General features: G+C 47.4%; 2 protein-coding genes across 2 annotated transcripts; both read right to left on the bottom strand.

The window, feature by feature from the left end:
- Positions 1-985: 985 nt before the first annotated feature.
- Positions 986-9,938, bottom strand: slc23a1 (solute carrier family 23 member 1). The gene is made up of 15 exons (XM_070856036.1): positions 9,871-9,938; positions 8,016-8,189; positions 7,099-7,256; positions 6,928-7,016; positions 6,764-6,831; positions 6,271-6,452; positions 6,033-6,153; positions 5,696-5,852; positions 4,642-4,789; positions 4,439-4,544; positions 3,832-3,961; positions 3,617-3,760; positions 3,002-3,097; positions 2,585-2,826; positions 986-1,162 (listed from the first exon to the last, which is right to left on the bottom strand). The coding sequence occupies exons 1-15, from the start codon at positions 9,886-9,888 to the stop codon at positions 1,112-1,114; spliced, it is 1,884 nt and encodes a 627-aa protein (XP_070712137.1). The 5' UTR covers positions 9,889-9,938; the 3' UTR covers positions 986-1,111.
- A 3,748-nt stretch (positions 9,939-13,686) lies between these two features.
- pwwp2a (PWWP domain containing 2A) lies at positions 13,687-19,425 on the bottom strand. The gene is made up of 2 exons (XM_070856026.1): positions 18,473-19,425; positions 13,687-17,335 (listed from the first exon to the last, which is right to left on the bottom strand). The coding sequence occupies exons 1-2, from the start codon at positions 19,423-19,425 to the stop codon at positions 15,475-15,477; spliced, it is 2,814 nt and encodes a 937-aa protein (XP_070712127.1). The 3' UTR covers positions 13,687-15,474.

The raw sequence follows: 19,425 nt of genomic DNA, 5'->3' as shown, positions 1-19,425 counted from the left end.
GCCAGCTTCACCCCCAAGGTCACCATGTTCTCAGTGCGCTGTGCAAACCCCGTCCCCATCATGATAAATCCCGCCTCCACTGTCCTGTCAGTGATGCAGTTCCAGCCAACGGTCTCCATGTCCTCCTTGTATGCTCCCCCCTGCCTCCCCTTGACCCTTCACAGACCATCAATTAACTTCACACATACAGCGCCGTGATGACATCACAGTGAATGGGGAGGGGTGATATATGGTGGATATAATGAGTGTGTGTGTGTGTGTGTGTGTAACGTTTTTTTTCTTTGGTATCAGCTAACAGCCCACTGTTAACTAGCTGTGTATCTGAGAGCTTTACAGTCCTCTTTGAGCCTTTTATTAAATCACTATCTCACAGGTGGAAAATGGGCTTTTCAGAAAACTGTGTTGTCTGTGCAGCAGAAACATGTAAAATGCTTGAAATTTGTGCTACGTGACCATAGAAGACAGAGGAGATGGCTGTGGATTCAGACATCTAAATGTCACAGAGAAGCTAAAGAGTCTGCTTGTTGTCACTGTCTGTGTGCTTTTTGCTTATTGATTTGATATTCATTCGTTTTCACACCTCACTATGACATTATTTCACCTCAGATTGTTTCTTTCATTCATTCATTCATTTTTTAAACACTTTTGTGAAATTTCTTTTCCTTTCACCAATTATTTTCTGAATGTTTCCCATAAACAGGAGGGGCAGATAGAGAAAATTAGTTTTTTTTTAAATTTGGTTCCATCTGTGACATCCTTGTTCACTACAGCAGGATTTCAGAACAGAGCATAATCACAGCATTAAATGCTGTATATCACACTTTTTCAAATGAAAAAATATTGATATAAATGAATTCTGTTTAAGTTTAAGCTCTAATTTTAAGAACAAATGGTCAATCAGGGTCATTACTAAATTAAGACACGAATTACAAAATACCATTTCCTGTTTATTTGATGTGCTACAATTCTGGTTCTGTACTGGGAACCAGCCGGGGTGGCAGAGTGGGTCCCTCAATCGGAAGGTCGGTGGTTCGATCCCCCAGCTATGAGTCAGCATGTCGAAGTGTCTTTGGGCAAGACACTGAACCCCAACTTCAGCTTCCAAGCAGCTTCAGTGTGTGAATGTGTGTGAAAGAACAGTCTCCTCCAACTTAGATTCCTCCTGAATGAATGATGCGTGAATGAGGATGTGATGTAAAAGCACTTTGAGTAGTTGAAATGACTAGAAAGGAAATATACAAATACAGACTATTTACCATTTTACCATTTTCAGTTCTGGTAGTTTCACCAGTCAGAAACTTGAGGCTTTACTGTGTTTCTATGCAGATGATTCTCTATCATACTATTCAGAGAACCTGATGACTACTGAGCTGCTGTGTTTGCATATTTAATGCCAGAAATGATTCATCTTTAGTCTTTGGTTAAACTTCATTAAAAATGTATCACTTAAAACCCCCTCAACTTCACTGCTAAATGGCATACAAATACATTTGCTGGTGTTATTCATGTTAATAAAAACGATCACTTTTTGCACAATTTTCTGGCACAAAAGTGTTGACATCTTTACAGTGTCCATTTGATAAAAACAACTTGTTTCTTGAACAATCTTCTGAGGTTACAAAAACACTGAGCAGTGTTTGTTGTTAATTTTTTTAGGTTTCCATTGTCACAAAGGCAAATGCTGTGAGAGGGGCACTTCTGATTGGCTCATTAAACCTGAGCAATTTGTTAACAACAGAGTTTCTAAATGGAGAGCTACTGCTTCTCAAAGTGTTTATCCTCTTTCTTATTTTAAATGTTTTTTAATGGGAATTCTGAATGTGATTGACCACAGAAACACAACTTTGTTTATTAACGCTTTGTTTCAGACTAAATACTACAATACCCATGAGCCTCAGCTGTGAGTCAGAGGTGCAAATTCAAAACACGTTGTCATTGTTTCTGAATCAACCCAGTTCTTGCACAGATTGAAGTTGTGGCCACGCCTTTTGTAGCTTCAGCTGCTGCGACTCCGCGGACACACCGCCCACCTGACAGTGCATCACATCATGTTAACAGGTTTCAACAGCCACAGGCCTGCGTCTCAGGTGCGGCAGGTGAGAGTCAAAGTCTCATTTATTATTTCTGTGACAGGTGTGCAGTTGATCAAAATGATGTGTGATGATCATACCAGCAACATCATAAAACGTCACTACAGTTTCAGTGTCTGTACCTGGAGAGCATGATACACACACGATAACACATAGATACATACATCCATACATTTATGTGTGTATATATACACTTTCTGTGTGGCCGCCACGCGCCATCCCTGTAACGCCACACACGTATGAGCCGCAGACTTCAGCAAAGCGGCCATCACACACAGGTGGGGGGTGTGTCCCCAGCGTTATTGGAGCACGGGACAGAAAGTGAAGCTCTGTGACTGGACGTTTCTTGCTGAAATGCACCCTGGGAGTTGTAGTTAACATCATATCTACCATGTTTTCAATGAACCCTCTGACTCTGGACAGGGTCTGACTGGACTCGTCTGACTATCAGTGAACGCAGCACTAGGTCTGACGTGATGACATCACAGTCATACCTTTGTACTGGGCTGGCTGACGTCAGTAGTTTCCTCCTCCTCCCCTCTTCTTCCTCGCGTCTCCTCCTCCTCCTCAGGTGGCAGCACGTCGTTGGCTGTCTGGAAACCTGTGAAGGAGGGGCTGATGGGAAACCGTCTGAGCCAGTGAGTCCGCCGGATCAGAGCCATCCCCACAGGAAGGTCATAAGAGGAAGAGGAGGAGGAAGACCGCCACTGAACCAAGCCTCGCTCCTGTCTGGAACCTGAACATACACACGCACACACAATGTTTCTCAACATATTCACTCAACACTGTGGCCCACAGCAACATCCAATCGTGTGTATGTTTCAGTGTGTGTGTGTTTATATTTGTGTACCTGTGTGTGTGTGTGTGTGTGTTTATATTTGTGTGTGTTTATGTTTCTGCGTGTGTGTTACCTGGTATCGTGTTGTCGAGACAAAAAGCCAGAAATCCTCCAACAAACATTTCAGTGGACAGAAGAACCGTCAGGATCTGATCCAGTTCAGCAAGACCTGAACACACAGAACAGACCAGATCCACACTGATCAGCTGATCCACATCCATCAGCTGACTCAAATCAGTTTTTTGAAACCTGAATTAGAGACCCTGAGATAACAAACGTCGTTCCACCTGATCCTGATTCCAGCTTCAACAAGAAAAGAAAAAACAAACAATGAACGATCAAATGACTTTAGGTTTGACAGTTTCTTCTTCTTTTCAAGTTTTTAAGGACTGAAAGAGTCATTTTTAAATCCCGGAGACTCACAGGTAACCAGACTCTCTGTTTTGTAACCTAGTCAATTGGATCAATTGTCTGTTAGTGTCCTGCTCACTGATACTGAGCCTGGATCAGCTCATCCAACAGGTAGGAAACACAGAACTGGTGATACTCACCTCACCTGCAGCTGCAGTTCATACCTGAACATCCAAGGTCATCTTTAATAGGTAACACTTCATAGATAAAACAGGAGATTAAACTCAACTGTTACACACTGTACTTACTTGACTTTTACAGTCTCACACACACACACCTGTGTTGATGGAGTTGGGGTGAGTGTCCAGGTACGTTGGCAGAGTCAGACCAAAGAACATCGAGAACCCAAGAACAAAAAGATTTCTGGATGAGTTCAAATCCACCAGCTGCAGGTTAGACAGACCAACGGCTGTAATCATACCTGAGGAACACACCTGGGTTATTATCACATCACACCTGTATTAACACACGTTAATTGTGGCTGTGACTCACCAAACAGCGTGCAGAACATTCCTCCGAGGATCGGATCTGGCAGTGAGGCGAACAGAGCTGTGACCTTCCCAACCGATCCCAACAGGAACATGATGCCTGCTCCATACTGCACCACCCGCCTGCTGCCCACCTGCACACAGGGCGAGCGAATCAAACATCTATCGTCAGGTCATGGGGTAGATGTTTGATTCGCAGATTTGCAGAAAACGTTCAGGAACTCAGGTGTGAGCCCACTTCACGTGTCTGTACAGGTAAGTTACATCAGATTTAGCCCTGAGAGAACAAGGAGGAAGGTGACAGAGGTGGAAAGTCTGGGGACTGGTTAACGAAGTCTGAGGACTGGTTAACGAAGTCTGAGGACTAGTTAAAGAGACCTGGGGACTAGTTAAAGAAACCTAGGGACTAATTGAAGAGACCTGGGAACTAGTTGAAGAGACCTGTGGACTAGTTAAAGAGACTTGGGGACTAGTTGAAGAGACCTGGGGACTAGTTGAAGAGACCTGGGCACTAGTTAAAGAGACTTGGGGACTAGTTCAAGAAACCTAGGGACTAGTTGAAGAAACCTGGGGACTAGTTGCAGTGGTCTGCAGAACCTGATCCCGGTTACCTTGGTGATGCCCAGGACGCCGATGTTTGGACTGGAGGAGGTGGAGCCATTTCCAGTCCCTAAAAGGCCAGCGATGATGCAGCAGACGCCCTCAATGAAGATTCCTCTGTAACAAACAAACAAACAAATCTATCAGACACCTGTGTGGGTCCCCTGCTCTGCCAGGTAAGATAACATTACTTCCTTTTTACTTCATTTCTCACCTGTTGATGGCGTGGACTGGAGGGGGTGTGGCTCCAGACAGTCGAGCACAGGCGTAATAATCACCGATTGACTCCACGATGCCCGCCATAGTGGCACTCAGCATCCCCAGCACCCCGGCAACTGTTACCACAGGCAACCCCCACTGGCCTATCAGAGACCGGAGAGAGCAGAGGTAGGAAGTCAGTTTTACTAAAAAGAAAACATTCTGGTTGATCTATCGTCACCCTATCGTCACAGATGGTTTAAGGTTTCTGGCTGTGACTTCTGACTGTCCACATCTAAGGTCTGAGTTCTCTAACAGATAAAATGTGACTTCAGGCTGTTGATGGCAACAGATTCCAAACATGATTTCAGGGCCTTTTTTGAAAAACGTCTTCAGATTGAAAAAAGTTGATGCTGATGTTGTGATGTCAACTGAAAAACCAGATGTAGAGTTTAAAATCTTTCTCCTCACCTCCAAAGCTCTTAATGTGCAGGCTCCATCATCTCTTAAAGAGCTCATAGTACCGTACTACCCCACTAGAGCACTGTGCTCCCAGACTGCAGGTCTACTGGTGGTTCCTAAAATCCTCTAAAGTAGTGATGGAGCCAGAGCTTTCAGCTATCAGGCTCCTCTCCTGTGGAACCTCCTTCCAGTCTGGGTTCAGGGGGCAGACACCCTCTCTACATTTCAGAGTAAAGGGGAGTTCCCCCCGTTAAAGAGGAGTTCTCCTGTTAAAGGGGAGTTCTTCCTCCACTGTGTCCTAATCTAATCTCTGAGCTGCTCTGTGGGGATTCTTGAATCCTTCCTGTTGAATTCCTGAATCTTTGGTCTCTGAATGAGTTTGTTCTGAGCTGCTCTTTATGGAAACAGTCTGAGAGAACACTTGTTTTGAATTGGCTCTATATAAATAAAATTGATTGATTGATTGATTGATTGATTTATTGGTTGATTGATTGATTGATCTGTGATCGATTGGTCGGTTGATTGATTGGTTGATTGATTGGGCGATTGATTCATGTTCTGACAAAGTATGAACACAGCCTATGATTGGCTGATTTCAGGTGTCTTACAGGGGTAGGGTACTCTGAACCAGGGTGATGAAGCCATGATGTCACCACGGGCGTCGGTCCGGGCTTTGTGTCCGTAGCGATCAGGGTCACTCGGCAACAAGTTTGTCAGAGTGAAAATGTAGCAAACGAGCCAAACCAACATGATGGCGAGGATAATCTGAGACATCAGAAGAGAGACATCATGACCCAGAAATAACTTTTCATCTCAAAATATTCTAACAAGATAATGGAGATCTGAAATATCATCACCTGACATCGTCACATTACATCATCACCTGACATCGTCACATTACATCATTACCTGCTGTGTTTGTGTATTTGTGTGTTTTTAATTTACGGGGAACATCTTGAAGATCTGGACTCTAATGGCGGTCAGTCCTTTCTTCCTGCTGTAAACAGGAACAGGAAGTGATGTCGCTCTTAGGTACTGAGCAAAGAGCACGATGAGCAAAATACACCTACAGAGAGAGAAAGAGACAGCTGTCTGTCTGTCTGTCTGTCTGCCTGTCTGTGAGGCTAGGATTAGACAGGGGAATAGATAGACAGATAGGCAGGCAAACAGACTGGTGTCTCACAGTGCAGACAGGCCCCAGTGGGACCCAGCCCTGTCTCCAGCCGTGGTGAACACAGACAGGCCAATCAGTGAGACAGTTGGAGTGATGGTGAGCGGCCCGATGAACTCCAGCAGCAAACCTGGCAACCCGAGCAGACCAATGAAGAGCTCCACCACACTGGACACGATGATGGCACCCTGGATCTGACACACACACACACACACACACAAATAAATAAATCAATTTATAAATATAAATAAATGAATAGTTTTCCCTCCGTTTATAAAGGAACTGAATGACTCGTAGTTCATACCCCCACAGGACGCCCCCCTCCAGGGTCAGTGTTTGGGGGGGACTGACTGGCTAATGATACCCACCCCCACCTCAGTGACCTCTACAACTTCATCACACATCCAGGTTTTTTCGTCAACAGAAGCTGCCCTCCAGGTACCTGTCTGCTGCATCGCGACTCACCTGGACCAATCAGACCACCGTACAGACTGTGATTAGGTACCTCTCTGATTCGAGGCTGCCACACGTGTGACGTGTTCAGAGGAAGACTCCAGTTCCCATAAATCTCCTCTGCAGAGCAACCAAACAACAGGTCACATGACTTCCATCATCTGAGAGACAGACAGACAGACAGAGACAGACAAATAGACAGATAGACTGTCTTACCCTCACTGGGACACCTCCAGCGGTCCAGACTGAGGATTGCTTGTGCAGGAATCAGGAAGGCAAACGCACTGGCCTGAAACAGAGGAAGTCTATACACACACACACACATCTGTCAGACTCACCTGGTCCCCTATCTCACCCCCCCCCCCCAAACCCACCCACCCACCTCACCTGACTCCCACAGTGGTCTGGATCAGAGTTGTGATTCCGACTGTGGTGAAAATGGTTCCAATCAGCTGACTTATGACGTGCTGATCCCGACCAACACACATGGCCTCAGCTAGAAGAAATGGCACCGCCACCGTCCCGCTGAAACACGTCAGGTAGTGCTGAGGACAGGTTAGGACAGGTGATAGGTGACATCAGCATCAGTCCTTCCTTCACCTGACTGGACAAACAAATGCTCACTGGCCTGTCATTGGTCTTTGCTTCTCATTGCAAACTGGAAAAAAACATGGCCTCTCTTGACCTGTTCACCAACCTGAAGCTGTCACAGTTCACACCTGGTAGAGACAAAACTGTTAAACCTAAACCCATGTGGGGGGTGGAGCCAATCCCAGCTGACACTGGGTGAGAGGTGGGGTCCGCCATGGACTGGTCACCATCATACAGAGACAGACGACCACTCACACTCCCACCTTTAGAGCCACCAATTAACCTGCATGTCTGTGGACTGTGGGAGGAAGCTGGAGAACCAGAGAGAACCCACACAGACAGGAGGAGAACATGAGAACTCCACACAGGAAGGTTCAAGCCTCAAACCTGCAGATATGAACCTGGAACCTTCTGGCTGTGAAGCATCAGTGCTAACCACCACACCACCGAGCTGCCCTAATCCAAACCAGGCCAGTCTAAACCAAACCAGACCATTCTTACCCGAACCAGACCAGTCTAACCTGAATCAGACCAGTCCTAGCTGAACCAGCCCAGTCTAAACCAAACCAGAGCAGTCGATACAGAACCAGACCAGCTTAATTCCAGTCTAACCCCAACCAGACCAGTCTAAACTGAATAAGGCCAGTCTAAACCCAGTCTAAAAGAGTAGTTCCAATCTAAATTCAGCAGTCCCAGTTTCAGCCCAGTCTCACCTGTAGTCCCAGTAGAATACACAGGTACCACGGTGGGACGTCTTCAATGGTGTAAATCATGTCCGACGCCGCCCCCTGTGCTCCTATTGGCTGGTTGTTCTGTCCATCTTCCCCTATTGGCAGGTTGACCCTGTGCACCTTGTGGCTCCGCCCCTCTGTTGGGTAATCATGACTCTGATTGGACAGACAGACACACCTGTTCACACAGGTTACTTTGCAAACACTAACCAAAAAAAATTGGAATGAAGTGATGAAATAAGATTAAAAGAAAAAAATAAATAAATAAATGAAAATAAAACTGCAATTAAAATCAGATTTATGTAAAAAGAGTTTTATAAAGAACTGTGGTTCCTAAAGTCCTCTAAAGTAGTGATGGAACCAGAGCTTTCAGCTATCAGGCTCCTCTCCTGTGGAACCTCCTTCCAGTCTGGGTTCAGGGGGGCAGACACCCTCTCTACATTTAAGAGTGGACTAAAAACCATCCTTAATGATGAAGCCTATAGTTCAGGACTGGATCAGGTCTTGGACCAGCCCCTAGTTATGCTGCTATAGGCTCAGACTGCCGGGGGACTCCCATGATGCACTGGGCTCCTCTCTCCTCCTCTTCCTCTCCATCCTGATGCTTCATGTCTCTTTAATGTCTGTTACTAACTTGGTATCTTCCCGGAGCCTTTCTGTGCTTTTCTCATCTCTCTGGTTCCTGTGGATCCTGGTCCTGGTTCTCCTGCTGTGGTTCTCTGGTTCCTGTGGATCCTGGTCCTGGTTCTACTGCTGTGGTTCTCTGGGTTCATGAATCACTGCTGCAGATCTTTTTACTGATATTAGTCCTGTTATTATTATTCACTAACTATTGTCATTGATCATTATTAGTCATGTTCCTATTGTCAGTACTGTAGTTGCTGTTAGTATTTTGTTTTCTCTCTCGTTTCGTCCTGTTAAGGGGAGTTCTTCCATTAAAGGGGAGTTCTGTCCGTTAAAAGGGAGTTCTCCCTGTTAAAGGGGAGTTCTTCCATTAAAGGGGAGTTCTCCCCGTTAAAAGGGAGTTCTTCCATTAAAGGGGAGTTCTCCCCGTTAAAGGGGAGTTCTTCCATTAAAGGGGAGTTCTTCCCGTTAAAGGGGAGTTCTTCCTCCACTGGGTCCTAATCTAATCTCTGAGCTGCTCTGTGGGGATTCTTGAATCCTTCCTGTTGAATTCCTGAATCTTTGGTCTCTGAATGAAAGAGTTTGTTCTGAGCTGCTCTTTATGGAAACAGTCTGAGAGAACACTGCTGTGACCTGGAGCTGTATAGATAAAGATTGATTGATTGATTGATTGATTGATTGATTGACTAAGAGACATTTACTTTAGCACCCAGAGTAATGGGTGCAAAGTACTACAGCTAATACTACAATACTGTGGGTACCAACAGTACTTCAAATAATACTATATTGTGATTGCCACTAGTTCTACTGATAATACGACAATACTGTAAATACCGCCAGTACTACAACCAATACTGCAATGCTGCGAATACTACCAGTACTACAAATAACACAATACTGCAATTACCACTAGCACTACAACTAATACTGCAATACTGTAAGTACCAACAGTACTACAAATAATACAATACTGTGATTACCACCCGTACTACTAATAATACTACAATACTGTCATTACCACCAGTAGTACTAATAATACTGTCCTGTCCACCAGTTTACCTTTTAACCTTTCCACCGGTTTTACATTTCCACCTGTTTACCTTTCCACCGGTCCATCTCTCCAAATGTTCATCTGTCTTCAGTCAAGGAGATAACGATTGACAGCCTGAAAAGTTTTTGAAAGTTTTTTAGAGAGAAAATCAAATACCTTTACCTGACAGTCGTCTTCCATTTCACCTTCACCTGTTGGACCGTCAGGATGAGTGAGTACCTGATACTGAAGGGGAGGAAGGTGGGGCAGACGTTAGGTGAAAGTCCGCAGGAATCAGCTACTGATTATTAACCATCAGACTCAGAAACTGTCTCCATGTGACAGAAACTACTCACCTGTTCATGTGTGACACTCTCACTAAGACAGCAGTTTATGTCTACTGGTCATTGACTATTGATTCCTGATTATCACTGAGGTCCAGACTGTCCAGTCGAGTTAAGCGTACGATAAATATGTGTGAAACCAGGAGTCAATATTTTTAACACATCACATAAAAATGGTGATCCAAACAATCTTAACATACAATAAATTCTTTATCTTAACCACTTCCTGTGTGAGGTCACATGGGTCACCTGACATCGCTCTGCCTTTGATGTCAAATAAACACGTTAATGATTAACCTCCAGTGATGTCGGAGTCTGGATGACAAGAATTTGATGATTCAGCTCGTTAACAGAAGGAGCTCACACTTCACCGATGAATAAATCAGGAAATTCAATAACAAAATGTTTATTGATCAGTATAATTGGGTATCATCTGCATAACAGTGGAAATTAATGGAGTGCTTCCTGATAATATTACCCAGAGGAAGCATATATAAGGTAAATAGTATCGGTCCAAGCACTGAACCTTGTGGAACTCCATGTCTAACCTTAGTGTGGACAGAGGATTCATTGTTAACGTGTACAAACTGAGATCGATCTGATCAATAGGACTTAAAGCAGCTTAATGTGGTTCCTTTATACCAGTGAACTGTTCCAACCAGACCAGGACAGAGAGAAGTCCTCTGTCTGATGCACTCAGGTCTAACAAGACCAGGACAGAGAGAAGTCCTCTGTCTGATGCACTCAGGTCTAACAAGACCAGGACAGAGAGAAGTCCTCTGTCTGTAGTGTTTCTGTCTGAAATAAAACGTTTCACTTGAAAATAAATGAAATAATGAAAATTAGCTCTTGCCTAAAGACTGAAATCAGCTTCATGCAACTCCAATTACTGATCAATAATCACTGATCTACCAAAACAGCCAGACTGGTTTCACACATGCAGCCTTTTTATTGCATTGATCACTTTATACACAATAATAATAATAATAATAACAATAATAACAACAATAATAATAATAACAACTTTATTTTGTCATCACATTTGCATCAAGTTCAGATCAGAGACATAAAAAACATCTGAGGGGACGGATGATTCACACCTCAAACAACCAGCTCAGACTAATTCAGACCAGTTTAGGCCAGTTCAGACAAGATTATACCAGTTCAGACCAGTTTAGACCAGTTAGACCAGCAGGCCCTCTTGAGACCTCAGGTCTCAAAAACCACTAACTAGTTAAGAGCTAGTTTATAACTAGTTTATGACTAAACCAGGTCGTTGAAACATCAGAAACGTCTCAGCTGATAAAGACTAGTGATGTGTACATCTGTTGCTAGGAAACAGCTGTAGTGCTGTCCAATCAGGAACAGTCAGCTCTGAAAACAGGAAGTCAGTGTAGGACCAGGAGCTAGCATAGCGCCCAGAAACAATAGTCTGAGAGTCTAAAAGAGAAGAAATCTGTTTCACAGTCAGTGTTGATACAGTTTGTAATGCGAGGGAAACGTGGTGATGCTAAGCTAACTGACTTTATTTACTTATTAGTCAAATGTATTTGGCATCATGTTTCATAGTTGGATGTCTGTTATTTTCATGAAATGTGATTTAATTCTTACAGATTAAACTCATTTATCAGGTATCAGGTCAGATGTGTCAGCCAGATATTAGCATGCAAATGTTAGCATTGTTTGTTGGTTCAGTAAGCCACGTAACAGCTACCCCTGCAGTTAGCAGCTGTTAACATTTAAAGTCATCTCTACAGCACAACTGATCTCATTTCAATTGGGGATAATAAAACTCCTCTTAGTGAACACTGACATTAGCATGAGGATAAGTTAGCATGAGACTAAGTTAGGATGAGACTAAATTGGCATAAGTCTGAATTAGCGTGAAGTTGAGTTCGCATGAGGTTGAGTTAGCATAAGGCTGAGAAAGCACAAAGCTGAGTTAGCATAAGGCTAAGTTAGTATAACACATGAGTATAAGCATGAGGAACCCACACTCTGTGTATCTGGTTCTGCTGGACCTGAACTCTGTTGACCTGGATGCTGCTGGATCTGGACTCTGTGGATTTGGATTCTGGTTGTGAGTTTTCGTGCACGACGTGTTCAGGTGCTGCAGTTAAGTCTGTAAAACTGAGCTGCGACTCTCTGCTGCCTCCTTCAGGCTCTCAGGTGGGTGATGTCACTCTGTTTCCATGGAGACCAGAGTTCACCTGGCCAGTCACCTGATCACCTGTCGGCACAGGCATCTGTGGGCTGACAGGTTAGTGAGCGATTGATTGGTGATTGCTGATTGGAGGACGCAAAATAAAAGGTGGTGTCATTGATCTGAACCTGGTATCCATAGAACCCCTCAGTGATCAGATCAAACAAATCAATACATTTCCTTCTCTTTATAAATATAAACTCTTAGTTAATTAAATAATTATTGATTATCTATGTCCATGTAATTGATCACCAGTCCCTCTGACTGTGTCCACAGCCTCTCAGCCAATCACAGCGCAGGATTCTGTGTCAGCAGCTCTTCAGAGTTGTGCTGCAGAGAGAGAGAGATAGGTGTAACTGATGATGTCATCAGAGAGACAGGTGTAACTGATGATGTCATCAGAGAGAGACAGGTGTAAGTGATGTCATCAGAGAGAGAGAGACAGGTGCAACTGATGATGTCATCAGAGAGAGAAAGACAGGTGTAAGTAATGTCATCAGAGAGAGAGAGAGACAGGTTTAACTGATGTAATCAGAGAGAGACAGGTGTAAGTGATGTCAGAGAGAGAGACAGGTATAACTAATGATGTAATCAGAGAGAGACAGGTGTAACTGATGTAATCAGAGAGAGAGACAGGTGTAAGTGATGTCAGAGAGAGAGAGAGACAGGTATAACTAATGATGTAATCAGAGAGACAGGTGTAACTGATGTCAGAAAGAAAGGCAGGTGTCAATGATGATGTCATCAGAGAGACTGCGATGCTCTGCAGTGATGTCATGATGCTATCTGTGATGTCACAATATAATGATGAAGGATCACATCAGCAGGGCGGCCATGTGATCAACAGACAAAGGATCAATATGAACCTCTGGGTAAGACGAACTGGTCTCAGACCAGCAGTGACCTCATACAGACGGATCATATGATCACATACTGGAATACAAACACGCATATATCTGGTTCTGTTGCTGTATGTTTCACACCATCACCTTTATCAATTTACCCAAAACCTGCTGATCATCAACAGCATTTACCCTGTACCTCACTGCATATTCCAGAATTTAGTTGGTACCTGCTGGTATTTTCCCACTCTGGTAATCTCAGATGTTTTTACCCAAAATCAGCAACAACTCCTGTAACCTCACGTTGAAACCAATGGACATCGACTATTTGGTTTATTAAGTCTTATCCAAAAATGGTTAGAAATCCCAGTAGAGTTCTGAACAGTGCTGACCTACAGACGTGGCTTAACTGTTGCTAACATTTGGTAAAAACAGCTGGGGACCCGTTTACCAAACATCTGTTTGCAGGTGAGAAAATCTGACCATGATGTCTGCAGCCGGGGAGCCGCTGAGCCAGGCACGACCGTGACTCCTACGCTAAAATCACCACAGAAGAAGAGTGAGAGTTTAAATGATGACGATTCAAAGAGCAGTTTGACAGTTTTTTTAATAGATTTAAAACATGAGAAAAAGAACACGTACACAGGTCGACTCAGACGGATTCTCTGGTTTTATTGTCCAACAGATTTGAGCTCAGATCTCTGATCTGCAAACAGACGGTAAAAGAGTCTGACAGAGGAGCTGCACAGAGAGGGAAAATCCACCTTCCTCACCATCATCATCGTCACCATCGTCAGCGTGAGAGCCGAGAAGCTTCCCGTCTAAACAATCAGTGCGTCTCACCTGTCCATCTCATGCTGACAAACTGAGGCTCCAGGGTCTCAAACACAGAAAACATCAAACTCAGCAGCAGCACAGTTCTCTCTAATCAATGACAACCTGATCAATAGGTATGATCACTGATCAATGAGTGTCTGATCAAAGAAAGCCACCAGTGTACCCACAACTCAAAAACCTGAACCTTCAATAACACATGTATAATCAGAGATCCAATCCTGGACTTAAAAGACCTGATCTTCTACAGGACTATGGGGACCTGTACCCACCCAGGACCAAGAGAACCTGATCTACTACAGGAACACGGGGACCTGACCTCACCCAGGACCAAGAGAACCTGATCTACTACAGGACTACGGGGACCTGACCTCACCCAGGACCAAGAGAACCTGATCTACTACAGGACTACGGGGACCCGACCTCACCAAGGACCACAAGAACCTGATCTAATACTGGGCTACCTGGACCTGACTCCAGCCTGGACTAAGAGAACCTGATCTAAAGGCACGTGATTCTATCCTGGGCTACAGGGTCTTGAGGTTTCTGTACTGTGATCCTGCTGGACTGTGGGAGTTCAGTATTTGACCCATCAGAGATCATTTCTCATTACGTTTGAATGTTGAATCGGTTCTCACATGATCACGATTGAACTAAAACCCACCATGACTTGTTCTGCACCTGTTTGGGACCCCTGGCCTCAGTTTGGACAACACTTTGCATTTCACAGTTTTGTTTTTATCTTTGTGATAAGAGCGCGGAGGAACCGAAGAAGAGAACCAAAACAGGAAGTCACATGTCAGCACATCACAGCGTTTCCCACCGCCAGACAGATGAGTGACGAACATGTCAGAACCAAATGCTCAGTGGGGTCTAATCAGAACATGTCCAGTAACCCTAACCCTAGCAATGGTTAGCTTAGCTCCCATTAATGACCCATGTTTTTTTAAACTGATTATCTATTGGTTCATACTTATTGTGTGTGTATATTATTGATAAGAATGTGTGACATCATTATGTCACTGAGTCAGCAAATCACATGGCTGAATTTTCAAGGCAGTATAGAAACACGAGACTACATTACCCATACTGCTCCGAGACAGCGTCTCCAATGGGAGTGTCCCCACCAGGTAAATCAAACGTCCAGTTCGTAACGGTACGGCACACATCTGATGACATCACCACGACAGCATCAGGGCTGTTTGTTAACAGGTGGTAAATGTAACGTGACCCTCAGCCTGACCGAATGAAGATGACACGGTGACAGCGTGGCGATTGGAAACGCTGCTGCTGACCGACACCTGCCTGGAACTGAGGAACTTTCTGAAGACAAGGGCAGGTGACCGCATAGATAAGCCCCGCCCACCACTCCCCTGAACACTGACAGGTAACTGAAAAGCTCCGCCCCCTCCTCTGAACAGGGAGAACAGAAGAAACAAAAACATCCACATCGTCCGCCTGCATCAGTCTCTGACAGACAGACATCAGTCTGAGGGGGCAGGCCCCGCCCACTACCGGAAGTGGGAGGGGCACATGGGGACGGCGTTGGCAGCAGTAGCTGATGCTACGTTTCGAACTGCGTGAGCAGTGCCCGTACTTCAGGCGTCAGCTGTTTGGCTGCACTGGCGGCCTCAGCGATGGCGCGGCGGTATGGCCCTTTCCTCTTCCTGTCGAAGCGGGACTGGAAGCTCTCCAGGAAGGGCGACAGCTGGGTGAGCGGCAGGAAGGAGGTGGTGGGGGAGCCGAACCAGGATACACGCGCCTCCTGCCGCACCGCCAGCCCCGTGTCGCCACGCCGCGACACTGTTATGCCGAGCACGCGCGCAGGCCACCAGGGGAAGCCGTAGATCTTCGCCCAGACAATGTCGCCGACGCACACGGTCCGGCCGTCGGGGAGCGAACACTTTGACACCAGCTTGGAGAAGACGGAGGAGGACGACGAAGACGAGGAGGAGGAGGAGGACGTGGAAGACTTGCGACGTCTCTTCAGGTCACCTCCCTCCTCCTCGCCACCGGCCGGCATCTCCTCCTCGCCATCGGTTCTGGGGATGGGGGAGGAGGAGGAGGGAGGGGGAGAGAGGACAGGGGGTGAGGAGGAGGAGGGCAGGTCTCCTGGAGGGGGGAGGTCAAAGGTCTCTGTGGAGCTGTACTCTGTGTGGGAGGAGTCCAGGGAGGAGGACGAAGAGCAGGAGGAGGAGTGGGGGGGGGGAGGCTCCACTACCTGCCTATCATCTCCTCCCCCTTCTTGCTCCGCCCCCACCTCCACCTCCTCACGGGGGCTAACCTCCTGCGTCTCCACATCAATACTGGCTACACAGGAGGGGGGCGCGACCGAGGTAGGGGGCGTCGCCGTGTGCGGGGCAGGGCTCGGCGTGGGGCTTGAAGCGGGTTTGGGAGGCGATGACCGAGCACTGTGTTTAGACAGGGGGGAGGAGGAAGAGGAGGAGGAGGAGGAGGAGGAGGAAGGCGCCTGGCTGTCGTCGGTACGGTACCTTTGGGGTTTGAGGCGCATTCTGGGCGGCAGCGGCGTGTGGGTGCTCGCATTGACGGCCGCCCCGCTCAGATGCTGCAGCCGGCGGGTGAAGTGGACCTTCTGGTTGTGGTTCTGCAGGGTGGCGGCCCTGGTCACGGCCTTGGTGCGCTCCTGGTTCTGGCTCTGGTCTTTGGCCCGGCGGTGCGACGGTGGCGGTGGCGGCTGAGAACTCCTCACCAGCTTCTTGAGTACCTGCCGCGCTTTAGAGCGGTCGACAGCAGAACCTTTGGCCAGAACCTTCTTAGAGTTCAGCTTCAGACACATGCGGCTAGACGAGGATGACGAGGACGATGAAGCCACGCCCCTCAGAACCCGGCGAGCAGATGATGATGATGATGAAGAAGATGACACACGTATCCCTGATGATGAGCGTCTATCGGCTGCGGCACGTCCTCCCTTGTCATCATTCCTCAGCCGTTTGACCTCCGATGAGATGGGGCCCTCAGCTGGTCGTCGCCGCCGGGACGCCTCCTCGCCCCTAAGGTCCACCGGGCCCCGCCGCGCCTCTCTGTGCCCACCTGATGCCACCACACCTTTGCACTTATCACAGAGCACCTGGCGGGGGCGGAGCTTGATGGCGTTCATGATGGAGGTGGGCTCCTCGCAGCGGTAGCGCCGCTTTGGCCGTTTGATCTTACGTGGCAGCGGCTGAGGTAAGGCCTGGTTGTAGGTGTCCCTGATGAACAGAGGAGGGGGGTACGGCGCCCCCTCCTGGAACAGCGGTGGCGGTTTGGAGGCCCAGGGGTGAGGCGGGGTCAGTGGCGGGGATGCGGCGCTGACTTCTTCCTGTTTCGTGGATGGTTCATCGTCAACAACCGGCTGAGACACCTGAGGCCGACTCCGGTCGTCACGCCGAGGAAACACGGTAATGGGAATACCGTAGGGTCCGAACCTACACACACACAGAGACACGGTGAGAACCTTAAGAACTGGCGATCTGGCTGTAGAACCTGACGTTTGATCTCAAACTGACCCTACAGTGTTGATTCACTCATCTAAGAACATCCTGCTGCTGCCGTTAAAGGAGCAGTCTCTCAGAATACGACGGTGCTGGCTCTGATATCGAATGCTTCAGTGAGCATTTGGTGACTGACAGTAAAACCAGACAGAAGTGACCTTTAAGGACATCAGAGGCATTTCAAGCCAAAATACTGTGAACTTTACAACGATCGGACGTTGATTGGGCGTTTGGGTTGAAGCAGACGTTATGCTGATCACTGCACACATCCTCCATCCACCCGGTGCCACAGCAGGAGAGAAAAGTCAGAGACTGACCCACATCCACAGAACCCGGATCAATCTAGTGATCCCAACAGGCGAACTACCAGGCACCAGTACAAACAAAGAATAATATACTTAAACATTTAAAATATACCAATCAGAATCCACGAACCAATCAGAGACCAGGATACAGGAATCACAGACCGAGGGGCCAATGCCCCCCCCCCCCTTTTAAAAAACAAAAATAATAATCATAATACATCAGATTTGATGATAAATCATTTAAAACCACCACAAAGACAAATACGCAGACAGCAGTGTGAAGTATCGGACTTGAGGAGAGTCAGTGAGGATCTGTGCTGTCAGGAAGCTTTGAAATTCAATCAATTAATCCATCATCATTGATATCGTTGCTGGAGCTCTTCCATCTACTGATCTCAATTCAACAACAGAAGGTGGACAAACATCTGTCCTCTGACGATCAAAGAAGAAGTCATTGTTTCATTCATCAGAAACAGAACAGAAAATCAGGTCATAATAAATGAATCATTTGATTCCAGGTATCGATCGTGAACTTAAAAAAACCCTTTTACAGATAAACTGATCACTGGAGGCAATGATGTGCAGAACTGACTGATTCTGTGATTCTGAAAGTAAACCACAACCAGTATTGATTAATCTGATTAATCCCCATTAAATGTCAGACAGTAACTTAATGTTTGTCCATTGGCTAATCACTGCAGCAGAATTCAGCTGATTCAGCTCATTTTACCTGCGCACAGGTGTGACATCCCTGACTGAGTCTCACCTTTTGTTCACGTCCATCAGCACCCCGGAGAACACCTGTTCCCCCACCCGGAACGACACCACCAGCGCGTCATCGATCACGTGGTCCAGGCAGACCCGGACCTCGGACCCGGGACTCAAGTCCCGGACGGAGGCGAGCGGCGGAGCGCCGAGACCGGGCTCCGGCCCGGGCTCCGGCCGGGAGGAGCCTTCCTCGGTGGGTTTTTCCGTCATCAGCCGCCTCTTCGGGGACCGGCAGGGCGGGGAAGCGTCCCGCAGGCCGCCGCCCGGCAGCTCTTCGGCCCCCACGGAGTTTTTACCGTACCCCGTCTCTGGGTCCAGACTGTCCGGGACCGACAGCCGGTCCGCTGTACCGTCCAACATGGCGTCCTCGACGAGGCCAGGCCTCAGCTCCGGCTGGACCAGAGCCGTGTAGCTTCTGTCTCTCCCCGCAGTCTCGGCCCGGTTCGTCGTCACGTTGGTGGTCGGCTCCGCCGGTTCCGCCAGAGACAGGCCGGCCTCGGTGACGGGCGGGGGAGCCGGAAAGGAGTGAAGGAAGACGGCGGAGGGCTGCGGATCCGCCAGGATGCTGCGGTACGCCGCCTGCACCGACACGTTCCCGCCGCCTTCAGGATCCACCGGAAGCCCGGGAGAGAACCGGTCTATGCTGATCCGTTCCATGGGGAAGTTACTAATCGGTTCCTCGTTAACGGCGTTCTCAGAGAGCGCCTTTCCCGCCGCGGGCTCCAGCTCCGGCCTGACATGGCGGCGCTCCTCCCCGTCCCCACCATCCTCCACCCTGGGAACGACCAGCTCCACAGCCGGACCGGACTCCCGCAGCTCGTCGGTGTCCAGTGGCGCTCCTGGTAGTCCCGGGCCGACCGTGCCCGTTTCTGGCGGACCCTCGTCGTCCGTCGCCGCCGTTATTGTTGTCGGAACCGCCGCAGCTCCTGGCTCTGCAGCCACGGCCGCCAT

The sequence above is a fragment of the Pempheris klunzingeri genome, unplaced genomic scaffold (assembly GCF_042242105.1).
Source record: "Pempheris klunzingeri isolate RE-2024b unplaced genomic scaffold, fPemKlu1.hap1 Scaffold_50, whole genome shotgun sequence".
Classification (NCBI taxonomy): Eukaryota; Metazoa; Chordata; class Actinopteri; order Acropomatiformes; family Pempheridae; genus Pempheris; species Pempheris klunzingeri.
Note: the sequence above shows the minus strand (reverse complement) of the source record. Positions and strands in the feature narration are given on the sequence as shown.

Bases quoted from the DNA above. Each gene is read 5' to 3' on its own strand.
- pwwp2a (XM_070856026.1), bottom strand. From the start codon at position 19,425: ATGGCGGCCGTGGCTGCAGAGCCAGGAGCTGCGGCGGTTCCGACAACA. The intron at 17,336-18,472 runs GTGAGACTCAGT...GTGTGTGTGTAG, and splicing joins CTGATGGACGTGAACAAAAG to GTTCGGACCCTACGGTATTC.
- slc23a1 (XM_070856036.1), bottom strand. The intron at 4,545-4,641 runs GTGAGAAATGAA...TGTTTGTTACAG, and splicing joins CCAGTCCACGCCATCAACAG to AGGAATCTTCATTGAGGGCG. The intron at 3,761-3,831 runs GTGAGTCACAGC...TGTGTTCCTCAG, and splicing joins AATGTTCTGCACGCTGTTTG to GTATGATTACAGCCGTTGGT.